Source organism: Rasamsonia byssochlamydoides (genome assembly GCF_041956645.1).
Source record: "Rasamsonia byssochlamydoides strain NRRL 3658 unplaced genomic scaffold VTN77scaffold_26, whole genome shotgun sequence".
Lineage (NCBI taxonomy): Eukaryota > Fungi > Ascomycota > Eurotiomycetes > Eurotiales > Trichocomaceae > Rasamsonia > Rasamsonia byssochlamydoides.
The window spans coordinates 231,826-247,080 of record NW_027192409.1 but is presented as its reverse complement, the minus strand read 5'-3'; the positions used below and the strand labels follow the sequence as shown (position 1 = coordinate 247,080).

The window sequence follows — 15,255 nt, the reverse complement described above, 5'->3', positions numbered from 1 at the left end:
ATAATAATTGGTGATACAGTCAATCTGACCGTCTGGGTTGATGCCTGTCTTGTCTGCCTGCGATCAGTCATCAATCGCACCACCTGTGAAAATAGTGCTGACGCTAGTTCAGGCAGTTTCTTTAGGTATTTTATTTTTCTCCCTTCCTCGCTCTCTCTACCTCAGCAGACTCGGTAGATTTTTCGGTTGATGGATGGCCTTGGTTGTCGAGGGGAAGGGAGGGAATAACCTCATTGGGGAGATACTGAAAAAAAAATTGACAACAAGAATGATGTTTTCTGTCTGATGATGATAGCAGTCGTGCTAATCAGTCATCATGACAATAGTAATTGATTGATTGATTAGCTGATGGATTGGCAGTGACAGCAAAGCCACATTGCCAAATTTGTCATTGTCCTAAGTATTACCTATTACCTGTCGACTGAGTTAGTGGAAAAGGCACTTTGTTTCTTTTAATAATTCTTCTTTCTGTTGAATCTGCAGTCATGCTCGAGCGTCGTCGATCGTATGTGCTGTGCTGTACATCCACACATTATTACGTGCATTGCATCGCATTGCATTGCATGAGTGTATTGTACTCCGTACTCCATACGGAGACAGCACATCACATCCAATCCCATGCTGGTGGTATTCCGTACTTCGTAGGCTAGTTATGCGCCTCGTAGATAGATTCTTTCGTTGCGGATACTTATGCCTTGACGCCAGATTCTAGTAACGTCTGGCGTCTTCGTTTTGCAGCAAATAAATAATTCTTGTGGGGAGCTGATTAGTAATAATTCGCTAGTTGTACTAACTATTCCACACGCTACTATTAGTGGATGCCACTGGATGGAGTCTGCTGCCGCTGGCATTTTTGCCATTGCATTGCATTGCCATTGGAGTACTTAGTATTTTCGACGAGTATAGGAATGAGGCGCAGGCAGGTGACAGAAACAAATAATAATAATGATTCATCATCATCATCATCCATGGTATGATGTTCCATGCTGAATGGATTACCATCAATCGACTCCGGCGAGGCTAATAGTTTGCTGCTGGCGCTGTCCCGTGACCACTGCCCTTGCCGCAAAAATCCCTCCGGACGCCACGTAGCTGGCCGCAGTCACGAGGTCTGCTTCTCGCCCTGTGTAACAGTCGAGATCTACATACACCCCCCGCACGCCGCCATCGTAGCTTTTCTCTGTGGCCGATGCAGGGTTCCTGTGAGTGATCGTGATCGTGTTGAGTTCTGTTCAGCTCAGCTCAGCTCATGTCAATGTCCACGTGCCCTTAACCTCGGTGTTGGCAGACATGCCATTGATGCGTTGTCCAGCTTCCCTCGGCGGTTTTCGTTCCGAGGATCTCGACGAGTCGACCTCAGCGTGGAGGCGAAACTGGGCCATGTGGCATGTGCTTGCTGCTGCTTGTCCCATGGGGCGAGACGATTCCCTAGTATGGAGTACGGAGTACTAGCAACTATCTAGGTCCCGGTACTCCGTTCTATACGGAGTAGTTCTGCTAATTATTGTCCAGCTAAGAAGAACGAATTTTTGGTATTTCGCATCGTGAGTCGTGACGACTGACGAGTTATTCGATCAATTGGCATTTAGTGACTACCTAGGTAGGTAGTTATTAGGTCCTGCCTACCTGCCTAGGTAAGACTCAACCAGCCTTGTGGGACATTTACTCAGTATCATCCCTCCAGAAGACTCCCCGGGGCCAGACCCCAGGAACAATTTAACCGGGGGGTCCATGTCGATCTCGAGAGAAGCACTGTGACTGCTCCGTTCGTGATTGTAGAGCTTCGAATCAGATCGTTTTCGTGAACAGGGTAGAGGTGCCAGGTGATCAAAATCAAATTCATCTCGTTGAGGAGAATACCAATGGATGTCCGTCTCTGTTAGGAGTTCATTTGGTTCTGTGCTGTATCGTCGACTCGTTGTATTCAGCATTTCAGCAGTCGTTGAGTATGACTACCCCATACACTGTTGCCACTGGCGTGTCAGCATCAGGATATTAATGTGGGGTCAGAAAATTGCTGTCTCGACTTGACTCTTGACACTTCGACAGAGGAGGGTGTCGAGAGTCGAGACAGATATTATTGAACTCCGTAGGGAGAATTCAGTGCAATAGATTATCTCCCCGGGTAATATGAATTCTGGTCGAGACTGTCCAGTAATAACCTCCCCTGATTGTCTGATTAGTATTGCCAAATCGGGTATGTGGATCAATAATATCGAGTGCTAAATTCGGGTACCATGAGGAAGCAGACGAGAAACGACCTCGTCTCGAATTTTCCTCCCGCAGGCGAGTGTACGTACGTACGAATGTCTGTACGGGCCGTTGACTGGAAGTTTATTGCTGAAAAAATTTTTTTTGTTGTCGGTTGTTGTCGGTTTCCTTGAAGTTAACCGGAGTATGTCTTCCAAATCGGGAAACAGTGGACCTCTGAACCTTACTGTGTATTCATCACATGACCACTCCCGAAGACCATCGCGCGATCCAGTCTCCCTGGATCAAGTCCCAAAAGTCAGACAATCCGATCGACACTGACACGTAGGCAATAACAATAATATTAATGTAGTGAGCAAGTGATATCAGTCTCAGATATCGCTTGCTGATACATTTCTGCAAACTACTGCAGTATATCCCTGTCAACGCAATTAATAGGCTGTGAGGCGCTCTGGACCGTTGTAACCGTTGCGTGTCAACGATCCAATCGACTACGCCAGGTTGGGAAGTTGGAACGCCCCTGCCTACCTGGTACGGACTAGTAGCGACCGGTCCAGGCGCTAAGGCTCCAGCCCGTTGGGCGGGGATGACGGCGCATCGCTATCTAGTCTCTTCAGCTGATTGCGTTATCATTGATCAATCATCAACTGAGATAACATAGCATGCTGCATGACAACATCAATAAACTCAGTGGTGTTTTTGGATGTATAAAGATTAGGATGCTCTCTACCTTGTACGTAAGTAGATATGGAGGCACTGTACGGAGTATGGAGTATCCTGTTGAGGGTCACAGTAAAAGTTTGCAAGTCACGGGGTTTCCCCGTGACGGGGAACCACCGAAAATAAGAATCCCCGATCGGCCCTGCGATTGGCGCGTTGCACCCAACAGGCCAGCCCGGCCGTCACACAATCCGCGCCCGCGGCTCGGGGAAGCTCGATAGCGCAAACCTTGTCGGCTAGACGCGACTTGTCGGGCGATCATGTGGCTGCAACAGTCTCGTCTAGAAGGAACCATGCAGTTGATTGGTAAATTTAGCCGTGTCTCATCTTGTAGCCAGTTCTCGGTAAACGCATAGTAATGTTCGCATCACTTTGTGCGTTTCTTTTTTTGTGGCGAAAATATACCAGTTTCCTATAGGTATCTGTAGACAACCTTGGAACCCGTCCTCACTATTGAGTACGGAGGAGCCGAGGGTCACATATACATTACCTAATCTCGTACCCCAACGCCATCCTCTTCCCCAACGGATGCGGAAGAAATCCATTGCTAGAGGTTAGAAGAATGTCCAGAGTGTCAATTGACAGGGTATCATTCAGTTGTGAATCACTGTTGAAAGAAATGAAGAAAGACAAAAACAACCGCCTGTCTAGGCCTGTCGATCCGACTTGATCTAGGGCATGGCGGCTGTTTTCCGAAAACAGCCCGAAAATGAGTCCCGACGCCGGGTAAATCAGTAGTCTCAGGACATCTTAGATTCCTAATATTATACCTAGGTAGTACGGCAGTCGTACCGCCCCTTTTTGTGTCTCCAAACCAATGTGGCAATTGGCATATGCTTTCCGAATCCCTGGGACCGGAAGAGCTAGTTCAACTTCGATCAGGCTCGGTCAAGGGGAAGTGCTGCTTCGGGAAAGACAGGAGGAATCTGGAGACACAGACTGCATTGCATGGCATGGCATGGCATGGCGTCTGGGGAAATCCTGGAGAAACTGACTGGGGAACTGTTACTCCAGATTCCATTTCTCACGTTGTTACACACGGATCCGCGCAAACGAACGAGATTTTCCGGGGTGCAGCAGGCTGATCCGTAAATTCTGCCTATTCTGCCTATTATTGTCGTCTGCGGGTGGCCTTGGAGCAGAAGTGTAGAAATAGGATAGCTACCGCTTGTCGTTTCCCGCAAGCGGCAGAAAACTAAAAAGAATATTCAGCCGCCCGGGAAAAGGCGGGTGGTTTTCCGCCTCCAAACAGAAACAGCCCAGTGGCAACGGTTAAATCACGGGACCTGAAAGTTTTACGTACGTACTGACGCCTCAGTTTCGCCGAATTCTTCCCGAATAGGATCGTGAATATGAGCAATAACAATGGCATGTGTAAGGAGTATAGACCTCGATATATTCATTCTTCCATTTTCAGCGAGTCGATGACATGTAGATCGAGATAATGGCATATGCGGACAGCCAGTGTGCAGCGTGCGGGAGGAATCATGATTAGTATTAGAGAACGGAAAACGGAGTAGACTTGGCGAAGAAGCTGCCGCATGAACTCGCGATCGGACAGCCGTCGTTTAATATGAGGATCGTTTGATGATGACGACTGCCTGTTCGTGGGGTGATTGCGGAATCCTTCCGACCAGGAGAAGGGAGGAGTAATAATAATAATAATTTTCTGGTGTGGCTTGCTGGCAGCTCCCCACATGTGCTGTTACTACTGTACCCCGGCCAACGGACATGACGGATACTGACCGGTAAATACGGACGCGTCATGACGGCGTATGAATACGGCGGTACCGTACGGAGGACTGCCTACCTGTACGGTACTCGGTACAGGTCTTCTGAGGCAAGTCACCGACGCGACCAGACCATGGCGATCCAGGGCGAGACATCTTTCCCTGGCGACTGGCGTCCCCACAGGGCGGTGACGGGTCGCCAGTCCGCCCCCTCCATCATGCCCCATCGCTGCCCCTTTCCCCGAGCTGGAAGCCATGACACGCACAGGGCAGAGCGATCCTGTCCCTCGGTACGGAAGTCCAGTGCCACCCTCGCTAAGTCCAGTCCACTCCCAGTCAAAACCTCCCGCTCGCCCCCTCGTCTTCGTCATATTCTTCTATTCTTATTCTTACCAAAACTCCAGACTCCAGACTCCAGATCTCCAACTCCTCCACTTTCACCTCGTTCTGCTCTCTGCCGTGTGGTGCTCCATACCGCCGTCTGCGTACCGCTCCTCCCGAGTCCTCATCTCACATTCCCGTCGATCCTCGCACACTCGGGCCACCGCTAATCGAGCAGAGAACCGAGTCGACCTTCAAAAACATCATCATATCTTCTCGCTACGCGTCGGACCCTCCCGCGGCGGTGCCAGCAAGTCGTACTCGTTGCACAACGACTTTGTCAGACAGCCACCAAGACGGCCGCCCTCGTGCCGTCCAGCGTTTCGTGCGACCACTGGCCAAAAGGATTGGATAGCTGTGTCGAAGGAAAGGGGAGAAACTGCTCTCCCGTCACCATTCACGCGCCGTACGAACACGCTTGGGGAAGACGGCGGCCCCAAAACCATCCACCTTCAATTTCTCCAGATAGACCAGATTTGTCCGTCAACATGCCGTCACGGTTATCGACGCCCGTCCTGACGGTGGACGCGGCCAAGATTCGCAAGGTCGACACGGCCAACACGCAGAGCCTCCATGGCATGTGGCTAGGTAGGTTTGCCCAGGAAAAGGTTGGTGAGATGACTCTAAGCTAATGATAATGGTTGAATAGTCTTCTCGAAATGTGCAGACTACATGGAAGAAGGTCGACGGCTAGAGAACCTCAGCTGGCGGTTATGGACCCGCGAGACCTTCTGCGTTGAGCCTGAGAGCTCCTGTGACACCTCCGTTCTGCCCTTACTACGCGCCGAAGCCGGTGAAGTTCCTCCCTTGTCTGTCAGCGTGGATTCGGCTGCCTCCGATGACGCGGAGAGGATCGAGTCTCATATCAAGCGGCCGCGCACACTGGACATCAAGCCTGACGTGGTTGGAGAGGACCCCCTTGCCATGTGCCGCGGCAAGGAGAAGCACATCACGTCTCTGGGACTGGAGCGGATGGTGCTCAACATCAAAGAGAAGAAAGGCCTCGAGCCCTTGACAGTCGAGCCCCTGTCGACCCAGGTCAACCAGATCACGCCGCCCGTGGTGGACGTGACGCCACGGCCATCATCGCCCACTCCCGCTTCTTCCTTCCCTGCCCTGCGTCAGCCTCTTCACTCTGCTGAGTCCTGCTCTACCACCGCTCCGGAGGGCAACGAGAGCGATGCTGTCGCTGCTGCCGGCTCCGATACCAGCGTGTCCTCGTCTGGCATCCTTCCTCCCCAGCACGCTCTGAAGAAATCTCCTAGCATCGTCCGTGGGTTTTCGCCTTCCCATGTATCCTCTTCATATCGATCCAATCCAAGGCTCTCTGCCGACCAGAGCTCCGCCAGCCAAGCGACGACGCAGCAGCAGCAGCAGCAGCAGCAGAAGCTCTCTCCAACGAAGCGGAAAGGAGGCATGTTCACGCTGGGCGGGTCGTCTGGCGATGACGAGAGCTCGTTCGAAGAGCGCATGGCGGCTCCAGCTCCTCAACGCAGCTCGCTGTCAGAGGAATTGAGCAAGCCTGGCAGCGCCAGCAAGAAAGTGGCCTCGTTCAAAGACGAGGTGGAATCCCGGACGATCAAGGAGGGTGCCCACGAAGATGAAGATGCCATCGAGACGGAGGACGAAGAGATCTCGGAGAGCGCCATCGAAGACGACGAGGACGACGAGGACTGGGAGGATTCGGTGACGGAGAGCGGGCAGTCCAGCGTGGACGACAAGGAGCTCTTCCAGCGGGTGGATTCGCGGCCGAATCTGGTGTCGCGACGGTCGTTGCTGACGATGATGATGCACCAGCCGGCCAAGATGAACACGACCCGCTCGACGCCCGCTCTGCAGCGGTCCCGACTGACGTCCCCCAACGGTCCCTCGGTCGGCGGCTCTCCAGAGGACGATGGCGAGAACCTGACAATGCGCGGACCCGATGTGCCACGGTCGAAGCCGATCATCGTCAAGCACGCTCTGCAGGCGCCAGTCGCCCACTCGCCCCGGACGACGCGACGGAACATGCTTGCGACAGAATTGACCGAGTCTCTTCGGCGGCATCTGCTGTGGGAACGGCAACAGAAGAGCGCGACGGCGAACGCGGTCTTCAAGCGACGCCACACGGCGCACGACATGGCCAATCTGCAAGAATACCCCGGACCAAAGGGCAAAGGGTCGAAGCCGGGCGTCAACGTGCCAAGCAGCAGTGCCGCATCGAAAGAGAAGGATACGTCGAAGAACAGCTCGTGGAACAATTACAATGACTACGGTCCGTGGGAATACCACGTGAAGGGGTGGTAGTGATTCTTCCTAGAACCTACTCCTATTAAATCGAGAACCCACACCAACTAAGTCTCCAACCTACACCTAGTCTCAACCTGTCTCTCTTCTTTTCTTGCATTTACACAGGCGAATTACGGTTACTTCTTTCCTTTCATGTTCGATTATTTCCTTCGGATAGCATTGCGTGGGTGGCGGTTTGCGGTTTTCTTGATTCATTCTCATTTACCGGGAGGCTGCGCGTTCCTGGTGTCCTGTACGATGTTTGTTTCCTTTTTTGTTTTTCTTTCTTATGGTGGCTGGCTTCTCTGGATTGTTTCAGATTTGTCATCATGCTCGCTGATTAATGATGGCACGTTATGACGGCCGCAGAAAGTATTATTTCGACTGCCATTTTTTTTTACCCCCTTTGTTTGATACCACAATGTGTTTTTTTTTTCCTTTTTGCTTGTCCTGTCTTTGCTTGCCTGGCGGTGTTGGTGCGCCGGCTACCTGTTACAATAGCTCGAGCTCGAAATCTATTCACATGACCATTTTATTTTATTTAAAATGATGATCTCCCAACCGTGTCATACTTGGACGGCGGTGATTGGCGGGGCAAGCTGTCTTTTTTCAGTTGAATTTGGCCTGCATCCGTCCGTATGCATGCTCCAGCCATCACGTCCGCGACTCCACCATGCTTATGTGCATGTGGCTTGGCTGTTAATGCAAGTCACGATCCCCGCCGTCAGGTTGGCCCTGATTAAGAGCGCGTCCCGCGGGCCGTCGGATATCGACATGATGACTCGGCTCGACTCGACTTGACTTGACTCCAGACTGACCGGTCAGACCGACCCTCGCGCGTGCCCTCTGCCACGTCAGACACCACCAGAAGAAACATTGTTGAGCGATGCGATGCAATTGTTGACTCGATGCAATTGATTGTTCTTTTATTATCATTGTCATGCTATCTCATCACATCACTGCTGTTTGTTTATTTTATCTCGAATAATTATTAATGCTTAATTCTTAATTAATAATGCAAACAAGCATGCTGTGGAGGTCCGAGGTCTGTGGTCGGGGCCGTCCAGTCCACTGTTCTACCCCCACGCCAGTATCATTAGATCACTGCCTAGAGGGACTTCCTACTTAACCTACCTAAAAAGGTACCTAAGCTTATTTAGGTACCTACTTCCTTACTTTCTCACCGAGAAAAGCAAAAAAGAAAATACAAATCTTCCATCTGTTGACTGTGAGGGGCACCTGAGTGAGTGAAGGAGTGAGTGGGGTGATTGATTGATTGATCATCGCGTGACTGTTGCTGTTGCCTTGAGAAACTACCTAAATAAATAATCTAAATAGTATTTTAATAATGAATAATACCTATTGAGTACCTACTGAACCATGTAAACTTTTTTTTTTGCGTTAAATACGGAGTAATCTCAGGTGATTTTTTTTCCCTTTCCCCTTGTAAATGATTTTTTTTTCGGTGCTTTTTTCCCTTCTTCTTGTGGACAGTAGAGACACATAATATTGACAGTGCCTTATATAATAAAAAAAAAAGAAAAGCTGAAAAATAACAGGAAGGAAAGGAAAGGAAGAAGGCAGGGAAATAAAATCAGAAGAAGAGGGAGCACTAACAAAATATGAAAAGAGAGACAAGACAGACAGAAGAACACTCTTGGTGGGTAAGTGTCCATCTATATTCTATTACTAATGACATTTCGCTTGCTTAGGACCAGTCCAGTCACCTTCTTTCTTTCTTTCTTTCTTTCTTAACTTCCTTTTTTTTTTTACCTCTGGGTGTATGTACGTAGACTTAACTGTAGAGTAGACGATCCCAGCCGAACCGAACCGAACCGAACCGAACCGAACAAAGCCGAGTCGAGAAGATAAGAGACGAGAAGGGACGGGATGAATAATAATAAGATAGGAGAAGGGACGGGTGAGATGGGATGAGGCTTGCAGTGCAGGTTGACAATGGCTGCAGGCTGCAGGGAGGCTTGCAGTGAGGCTTGCAGACAAGAAACTGAAATGGAAGAGAAAACCGTTCTAGACGGGTTCGAACCCCCTCCCGAGTGTCTCGCATCCATCCGTACATCCATACTTCTTACCTAGTTAGGAAGGTTAGATAGATTAGGTTACCTAGGTAGTAGGTAGATAGGGATATAGATAAGTAGGTAGGTAGCCCTGTAGATTAGATAGGTAGATATTAGCTGATTGCAAGGATACTTTACTATCTTTGTTTTTCTTTTCTTGTTGCTTCTGCAATGAATGGACGAACGAATGGATGAATGGTCTGGGCCAGGGCCAGGGCCAGGACCAGGACCCCTTACCCTACCCTTGCCCTTGCCCTTGTTAGTTATTATCCTTGTCGGTCTGCGAGTCTGTCAGTCTGTCTTCTTAATATCTGTCTGTCTATCTTCCAGGACTGCCAGATAGTTGGGTTAATTCGGGGATTAAATTAATAATTATAATTGATGAATTTCATGATCGTTGTAAACAGGGTAATTAAAAAATGAAATTTTGTTGCTCTGTACTCCGTATGTATGTACAGTTCTTGTGCAGAGGTATAGATGTTGTTACTAATGGATAGATAGGTAGGTAGGTAGGTAGATGGATGGATGGATAATAATTGCTTTTTTTTTTGTTGACTGGGGTTAAATCGACTGTTGACCAGAAAGAAATAAAAAAAAATCCCAAATAATGTACGTATAAAGTGCAGGCAGGTCCTAATATTTAGTAATGGTGATGACGATGACGATGACGATGACGATAATGATGATATCTCAGAAGGTAGATATGTATGTAACTATCTACTGACAAAAGCTTTTAAAAAATAGGGAAACATGAACAGAAGGAAGAGGAAATCGAGTTTCCAGGGTTAGGTATAATATCCAACTTATCCAGTCATCAATCTAATCTATCGAATCGACATCGATATCGATATACAATATTCATATCATCCTTGACAATAATGTCGTCGATAATAATATCCTCGATAATAATAATACGGAGTAGAGAGGGTCGAACGACAGAACGATAGAGGAGCAATGATTACTGATAGACTTTTTGTCTTCGACATATGAAAGACACCGGATCATGACTGAATCAGCAAATGATAGGGCAGCTGACGGATTACTCGCTTGAGTATTGATCGCAGGGGACAAACTCCAATATCACCAGGGCCAACTAAAGAGTCACGTTTATTGCGGCGGCTGTCTATCCCTGAATGAGCTTTTTATCGCGTAGACGTTACACAGACATACTGGTTTCAAGGCATAGTTTCTGTGGGGTACGGTCTTGGAACGTCTCCTCGATAATTGAAACAGCCGCAGAGGTGTGATCAGGAGCAGCAGGGCAGAGGGCAGAATGGACAGAATGCTTTGCTCAAAGGTCAGCGTGAAGTCGAAATCCCGCGTGCAGCTTGCTGGACCGAACGCGTTGTCGGAACAGTCAGCAAAGGAATTGGCAGCCATTGATTGCTTCGTTCATGGAGATGGAGGAAGATGGACAGAGAAGAGGAACGCGAGAGATTGGAGATTACTTCGTAGCGATCCTGTCGAGAATTTGAGCCAACATCAAGCTCGCCAAGTGACCTAACTGGCCACGCTACAGGACGCTGTCTCGCATCGCCAATGGCGTCATTCAACTCTCCTACGTTGGCGCATTAATAATGGATTTCCCGATGTATGCATTTGAGATTCGACTGTGATCATCAGCTTTTACGTAAAGCCAACGGCATATGCAGGTCCACCACGACTGCACCTGCCAGTTCGTACGGTACTCTTCTGCCTGCGACCATGTCGCTCGTCCAAGCCTCCAAGTGGAGCGAGCAGGACGGTTCGACCTCTTTGTCTTCTAGCTTACTGTTCTCTATTTACGTGGGCATTACCTCGATACGAGCCATGTTTTTTATGGAGTTCCGGTCCCCTACACCCAACCTCTGAAGCCCGTCCATAATCATATTGCGGCGGTCCGGGTCGTAGTCAAGCCCTCCAGGATAGACGATGATGATAGTGTACTGCGGCCAGTTTGCAAAGCACTCGCTTGTCAGTCTTTTCTTGACCTTCTGCATTTGGTTCCTGACATCATCCTTAGAGGAAGCCCGCGGGATATGGGCGATGATAGCTGCCTTCCCCGAGATAATCATCACAGCAGAATTAAGTTGCAGCTCGCTTGTTTCGATGGTGTCTATGTTTATGTCTCCCAATGTAAAGGGGATCAGGGAAGTCTGTCCGATAGATAGAAGCCACGAGATTTCCCGGCGTCGTTGGTCCAGCTAACGATCCAGGGGACAAGCGGGACAACAGTCCTATATCTCCTCTCCGTCTTCCCATGTTGTCATCCCAAAGACGCGTGTCTCATTGCGTTGTCTATCAATCACGATCCTCATCCTATTCTTATGTCCACGAGAAGTGTTAACGACGACGGGCATCGGTACTTCGACCATCATCCCCTTTCTAATACCAAAGCCCGCAATCCAGGACCAGATCGTCAGACGGCGCTCCTCAATATTTTTCCTAAACTCTGGCGTTTGGCTGTTGATGTAGTCATCGGTAAAGTCAGCGGGATATGGATGAGGAGGATCGCATTCTCTGAGACAAATGCCACTGCACAACCGGTGAGATTGCTTGTATCGATGACGTTGATGTCTTTGTTTGTAGAGTTGATCAGGAAAAACCTCCTCGGCGGAAACCACGACGTATCCTGGGCGGTGTTCTGGCATCGTTTCAGAAATTTCTGAAAGAAAAGAGATCGAGTTAAGTCTGGTTTGATTAAAATCAAAGATTGTAGGATCAAGCTCAGGATCCGTCTTGATATGTGTTGATTACTGTACTTGAGAAGAGTATAGTACTCAACTTGCAGACTTCCTCAATATATGCTAATGACATAGCCATAGTTGACTGTAAGTGACTCTATAGAGCAAGAGTCATATCACTTACTCACCATAAATTTGTAGTAACTACATTTCGGTTAATGGGTATAGATATCTAATTTACTACTAGTGAGTCGGGACGTTGAGAACGTAGGAAGCACATGATTGAGGAACAGTTCTGCGCGGATTCGAGCCATGGGATACTTAAATATACAGTACATCTTATTCAGAAAAAATCGACCAGAGCTGTTATAATGGTAATAAGGTTCTCTATCCACCAACAGACTGTAATCTACACATCTGGAAATCCTAGATAAAGTCCCTAGTGGTTACATAATGATACTATAATCCTGCTTGTAGTAATCGCCATTTGAACCTTTGGTAATTGTCGATACCTAGGAGGTTTGCCCACGCCCTAAGGCATCACAGATAAGGGCATCACCTCTTGAGACATCATGGGAAGGTCGTTCTTTACGTATTAGAACTTCATGGAATCAGCTGTATTTTGGGCATAAAGTAGCCTGTCTTCCCGTGGATAGGTTCTAGTTTCTTGATCTTCCTTAGATATTACTGACCATGGAGAATTTGAGCTTTTTCATCGTTCTATGAATCCTGCCTGTATGGCCGACAGTAGTGACCTGCACCTGTGGTGTCCGCCTACTCTTAGTTTGACTGCGACACTCCCAAATTGGCGTTCGTAGTCTACCATCGCAGGCTGGTCTTGATGACTTGACGGGACCAGATAGTGATAATACTTGATAGTGAGAGATATGACTGTCTTCCAGGTCTGCCCAACGACTTCGATGATAATTGCTTTCTGGTTCTCGCCAGTCGCTTGCTGCCATCTGGCCGCTCCTCCACTGCAACAAACACCTAGACAACAGACTCAAGAGATCGATCAGAATCGAATGTCGTGTCCAAGCTAACCCCAATATCAATTGTTTAGTTTCGAGAGAACCCCAGAAAAGGAGTCTTAACGTCCGGGGGAGCAGTGCGGAGTAGCTGGCTGCAGCACTGCAAGTCCAATGCACGTTCTCACTATATTTAGAAGGGATAGTAGCTGCCTAATAACGGCTACCATTTATAGCTCACTGTTATGGGTAGATTGTACTGGCCGTTGGCGGGCTGCGGAGTACTGTACCTAGTTCAGATTCACCAAGAAGTTGAGTGTCATGGGACCTCTTTTTGGGCGAATCTGCAATACTGGTTGAATTCGCAATCAACTGTCCTGTAGCTAAGGATGTAACTACAAGGATACTAGTTCAGCATGATTTTTAAAAACTTGCTAAGCTCTGTACAAAATATTGTAAAATAGGTTACTCCGCTAGAAGAAGAGACCAAGTTTGTGCAAATATTCTACCACATAAAACAGAGACTATCTGTCTACCGGGTTTGGAATTAAGCAAATAAAGTCGTACTTATAAAGGTGGACTCTCTATATAATTAACTAGTGGGAATATACGGAGTATGCCATTCTTTTATAGAATATAACCAAGGATCCTATTCATACCCAATAGGAGTGCATACATACAAGTCAACACAGAGTTTAGTCTATAAACATTCTTGCAGAACAACTTTACTTGCAAAATTATCATCACCCAAAATACGTCTCAGTAGTCCAGGACTAGGAGGTGATTCATACACATCCATCTCTATTCACCAGTTAAAAGATCATATGTATGTCTGCCCAGCTAGGTAGCCAGCGAAGTACTCCGTACATGGGATGACATGACATGACATTATTATTGTTATTATTGGCTGTCAGAGAAATGCATGTTGCAAACTAGCTAAGGAGCAAGTGTCATGGCACTTCTTTTTGGCCCAGTTTGCAACGTTAGCTAAGTAAAGGGAGTACATACGGAGGACAGTAACTCCTCCCAATGCACATTCCTACCTAAATACTCTCTGTACAGGTGCTAATGCACCCAGCCGGCATGAAGGATCGATAAGCTACCTACCTACCCAAGGTTGGCACGTCACTTTCCTAGTAGTCACACTACTACCTATGCACTGAAACATACCTTAGTGAGGGAGCAGTATTAGCAGCTGGCTGCAACTGCAATCCACGCTGCGCAACCAGGAAACGAGACCACGGCTGACTCGATCAGTAGCTATGTGACATCCAGTGGTGTCTGGTGAGCTAACTGAGATGTGGAGCAAGAAAAAAAAAGCACCCTAGCTAGCTCAACTCTTAGTGAAACTGTCTTACTTTTTTTTTCTTTTCAGGCCAAGTTTCTAACTATCGATTGTCTCCGCACTTCGGGAAGCCGATGAATCGATCCCCTTGTACTGTACACTCCGTACCCTCACCGGTAAGGGGGTCGTATCGGTATTGCCTGTGACGAGGCCCGCTGGAACGTACTTGTAAGCCGTACGTATGGATGATTTATTAATAATAAATACGGAGGAGGAGATGGAGGAGGCGTAGTATGTAGGGCAGACAGGGCAGGCAGTGGGGTGGATCTGAATGATTTTTTTTTCTTCTAGTGCACGGAGACCCGGGAAGCCGAGATGCAATTGCTAGGTGGTGTACGGAGCTCCGTACAAAATTAATAACTACGAATATGCAGTAGGACAAACGGATAAAAGGCTTAGAAGGGAATATTGTCATTCTTTATTATTTACCGATTGATAACTGTTTTCTTTAAAAGGTCAGATATTGATCGGACCGTGTACTGTATACAGAACCGACACGGCCTGCCGATGAAATCCCGTCGCCACTCGGCAAACCATCGGAAAACTACTGCCGTGACCCGTCTATAGGGATAGGGTACGTCACCTGGAACCTTTTCAGCCGGCTTATTTTTTTTTCTTTTCTAGAAGAAAAAAAAGGGTAAAAAAAGAAAATGAAAGGATCTTGTTGGATGGGTACGGAGTACTCCGTATAGAAGAAAAGGAACCTACTCCGTACCGAGACCCGCCTCTCCAGTCTCCACCCAAGGGGATCTTTTTCCTCTTTTGTTATAATCTCCGTTCAGGGCTGGGATGGATCCGTAGAATTTTTTTTCTTCCTTTTTTATTTTTTTGCTCTTCTTTTTTTTTTCTCTCTCCTCTTTTCTTCTTCCCGTCTGACGGTTCCGCAGATCTACC

The 15,255-nt window shown here is 48.0% G+C and overlaps 4 protein-coding genes across 4 annotated transcripts; 2 read left to right on the top strand and 2 right to left on the bottom strand.

Annotated features, from left to right (window-relative positions):
* Positions 1-983: 983 nt before the first annotated feature.
* Positions 984-1,463, top strand: VTN77DRAFT_3709 (uncharacterized protein; the record flags this gene model as incomplete). Its single annotated transcript, XM_069419687.1, has 1 exon — positions 984-1,463. The coding sequence occupies one exon, from the start codon at positions 984-986 to the stop codon at positions 1,461-1,463; it is 480 nt and encodes a 159-aa protein (XP_069278280.1).
* Positions 1,464-5,530: 4,067 nt separating this feature from the next.
* VTN77DRAFT_3708 (uncharacterized protein) lies at positions 5,531-7,328 on the top strand (the record flags this gene model as incomplete). Its single annotated transcript, XM_069419686.1, has 2 exons — positions 5,531-5,630; positions 5,692-7,328. 2 exons carry the CDS (start codon positions 5,531-5,533, stop codon positions 7,326-7,328), a joined length of 1,737 nt encoding a protein of 578 aa, XP_069278279.1.
* A 3,096-nt stretch (positions 7,329-10,424) lies between these two features.
* Positions 10,425-10,765, bottom strand: VTN77DRAFT_3707 (uncharacterized protein; the record flags this gene model as incomplete). Its single annotated transcript, XM_069419685.1, has 2 exons — positions 10,425-10,478; positions 10,556-10,765. 2 exons carry the CDS (start codon positions 10,763-10,765, stop codon positions 10,425-10,427), a joined length of 264 nt encoding a protein of 87 aa, XP_069278278.1.
* A 401-nt stretch (positions 10,766-11,166) lies between these two features.
* Positions 11,167-12,015, bottom strand: VTN77DRAFT_3706 (uncharacterized protein; the record flags this gene model as incomplete). Its single annotated transcript, XM_069419684.1, has 2 exons — positions 11,167-11,480; positions 11,757-12,015. The coding sequence occupies 2 exons, from the start codon at positions 12,013-12,015 to the stop codon at positions 11,167-11,169; spliced, it is 573 nt and encodes a 190-aa protein (XP_069278277.1).
* Positions 12,016-15,255: the final 3,240 nt, after the last annotated feature.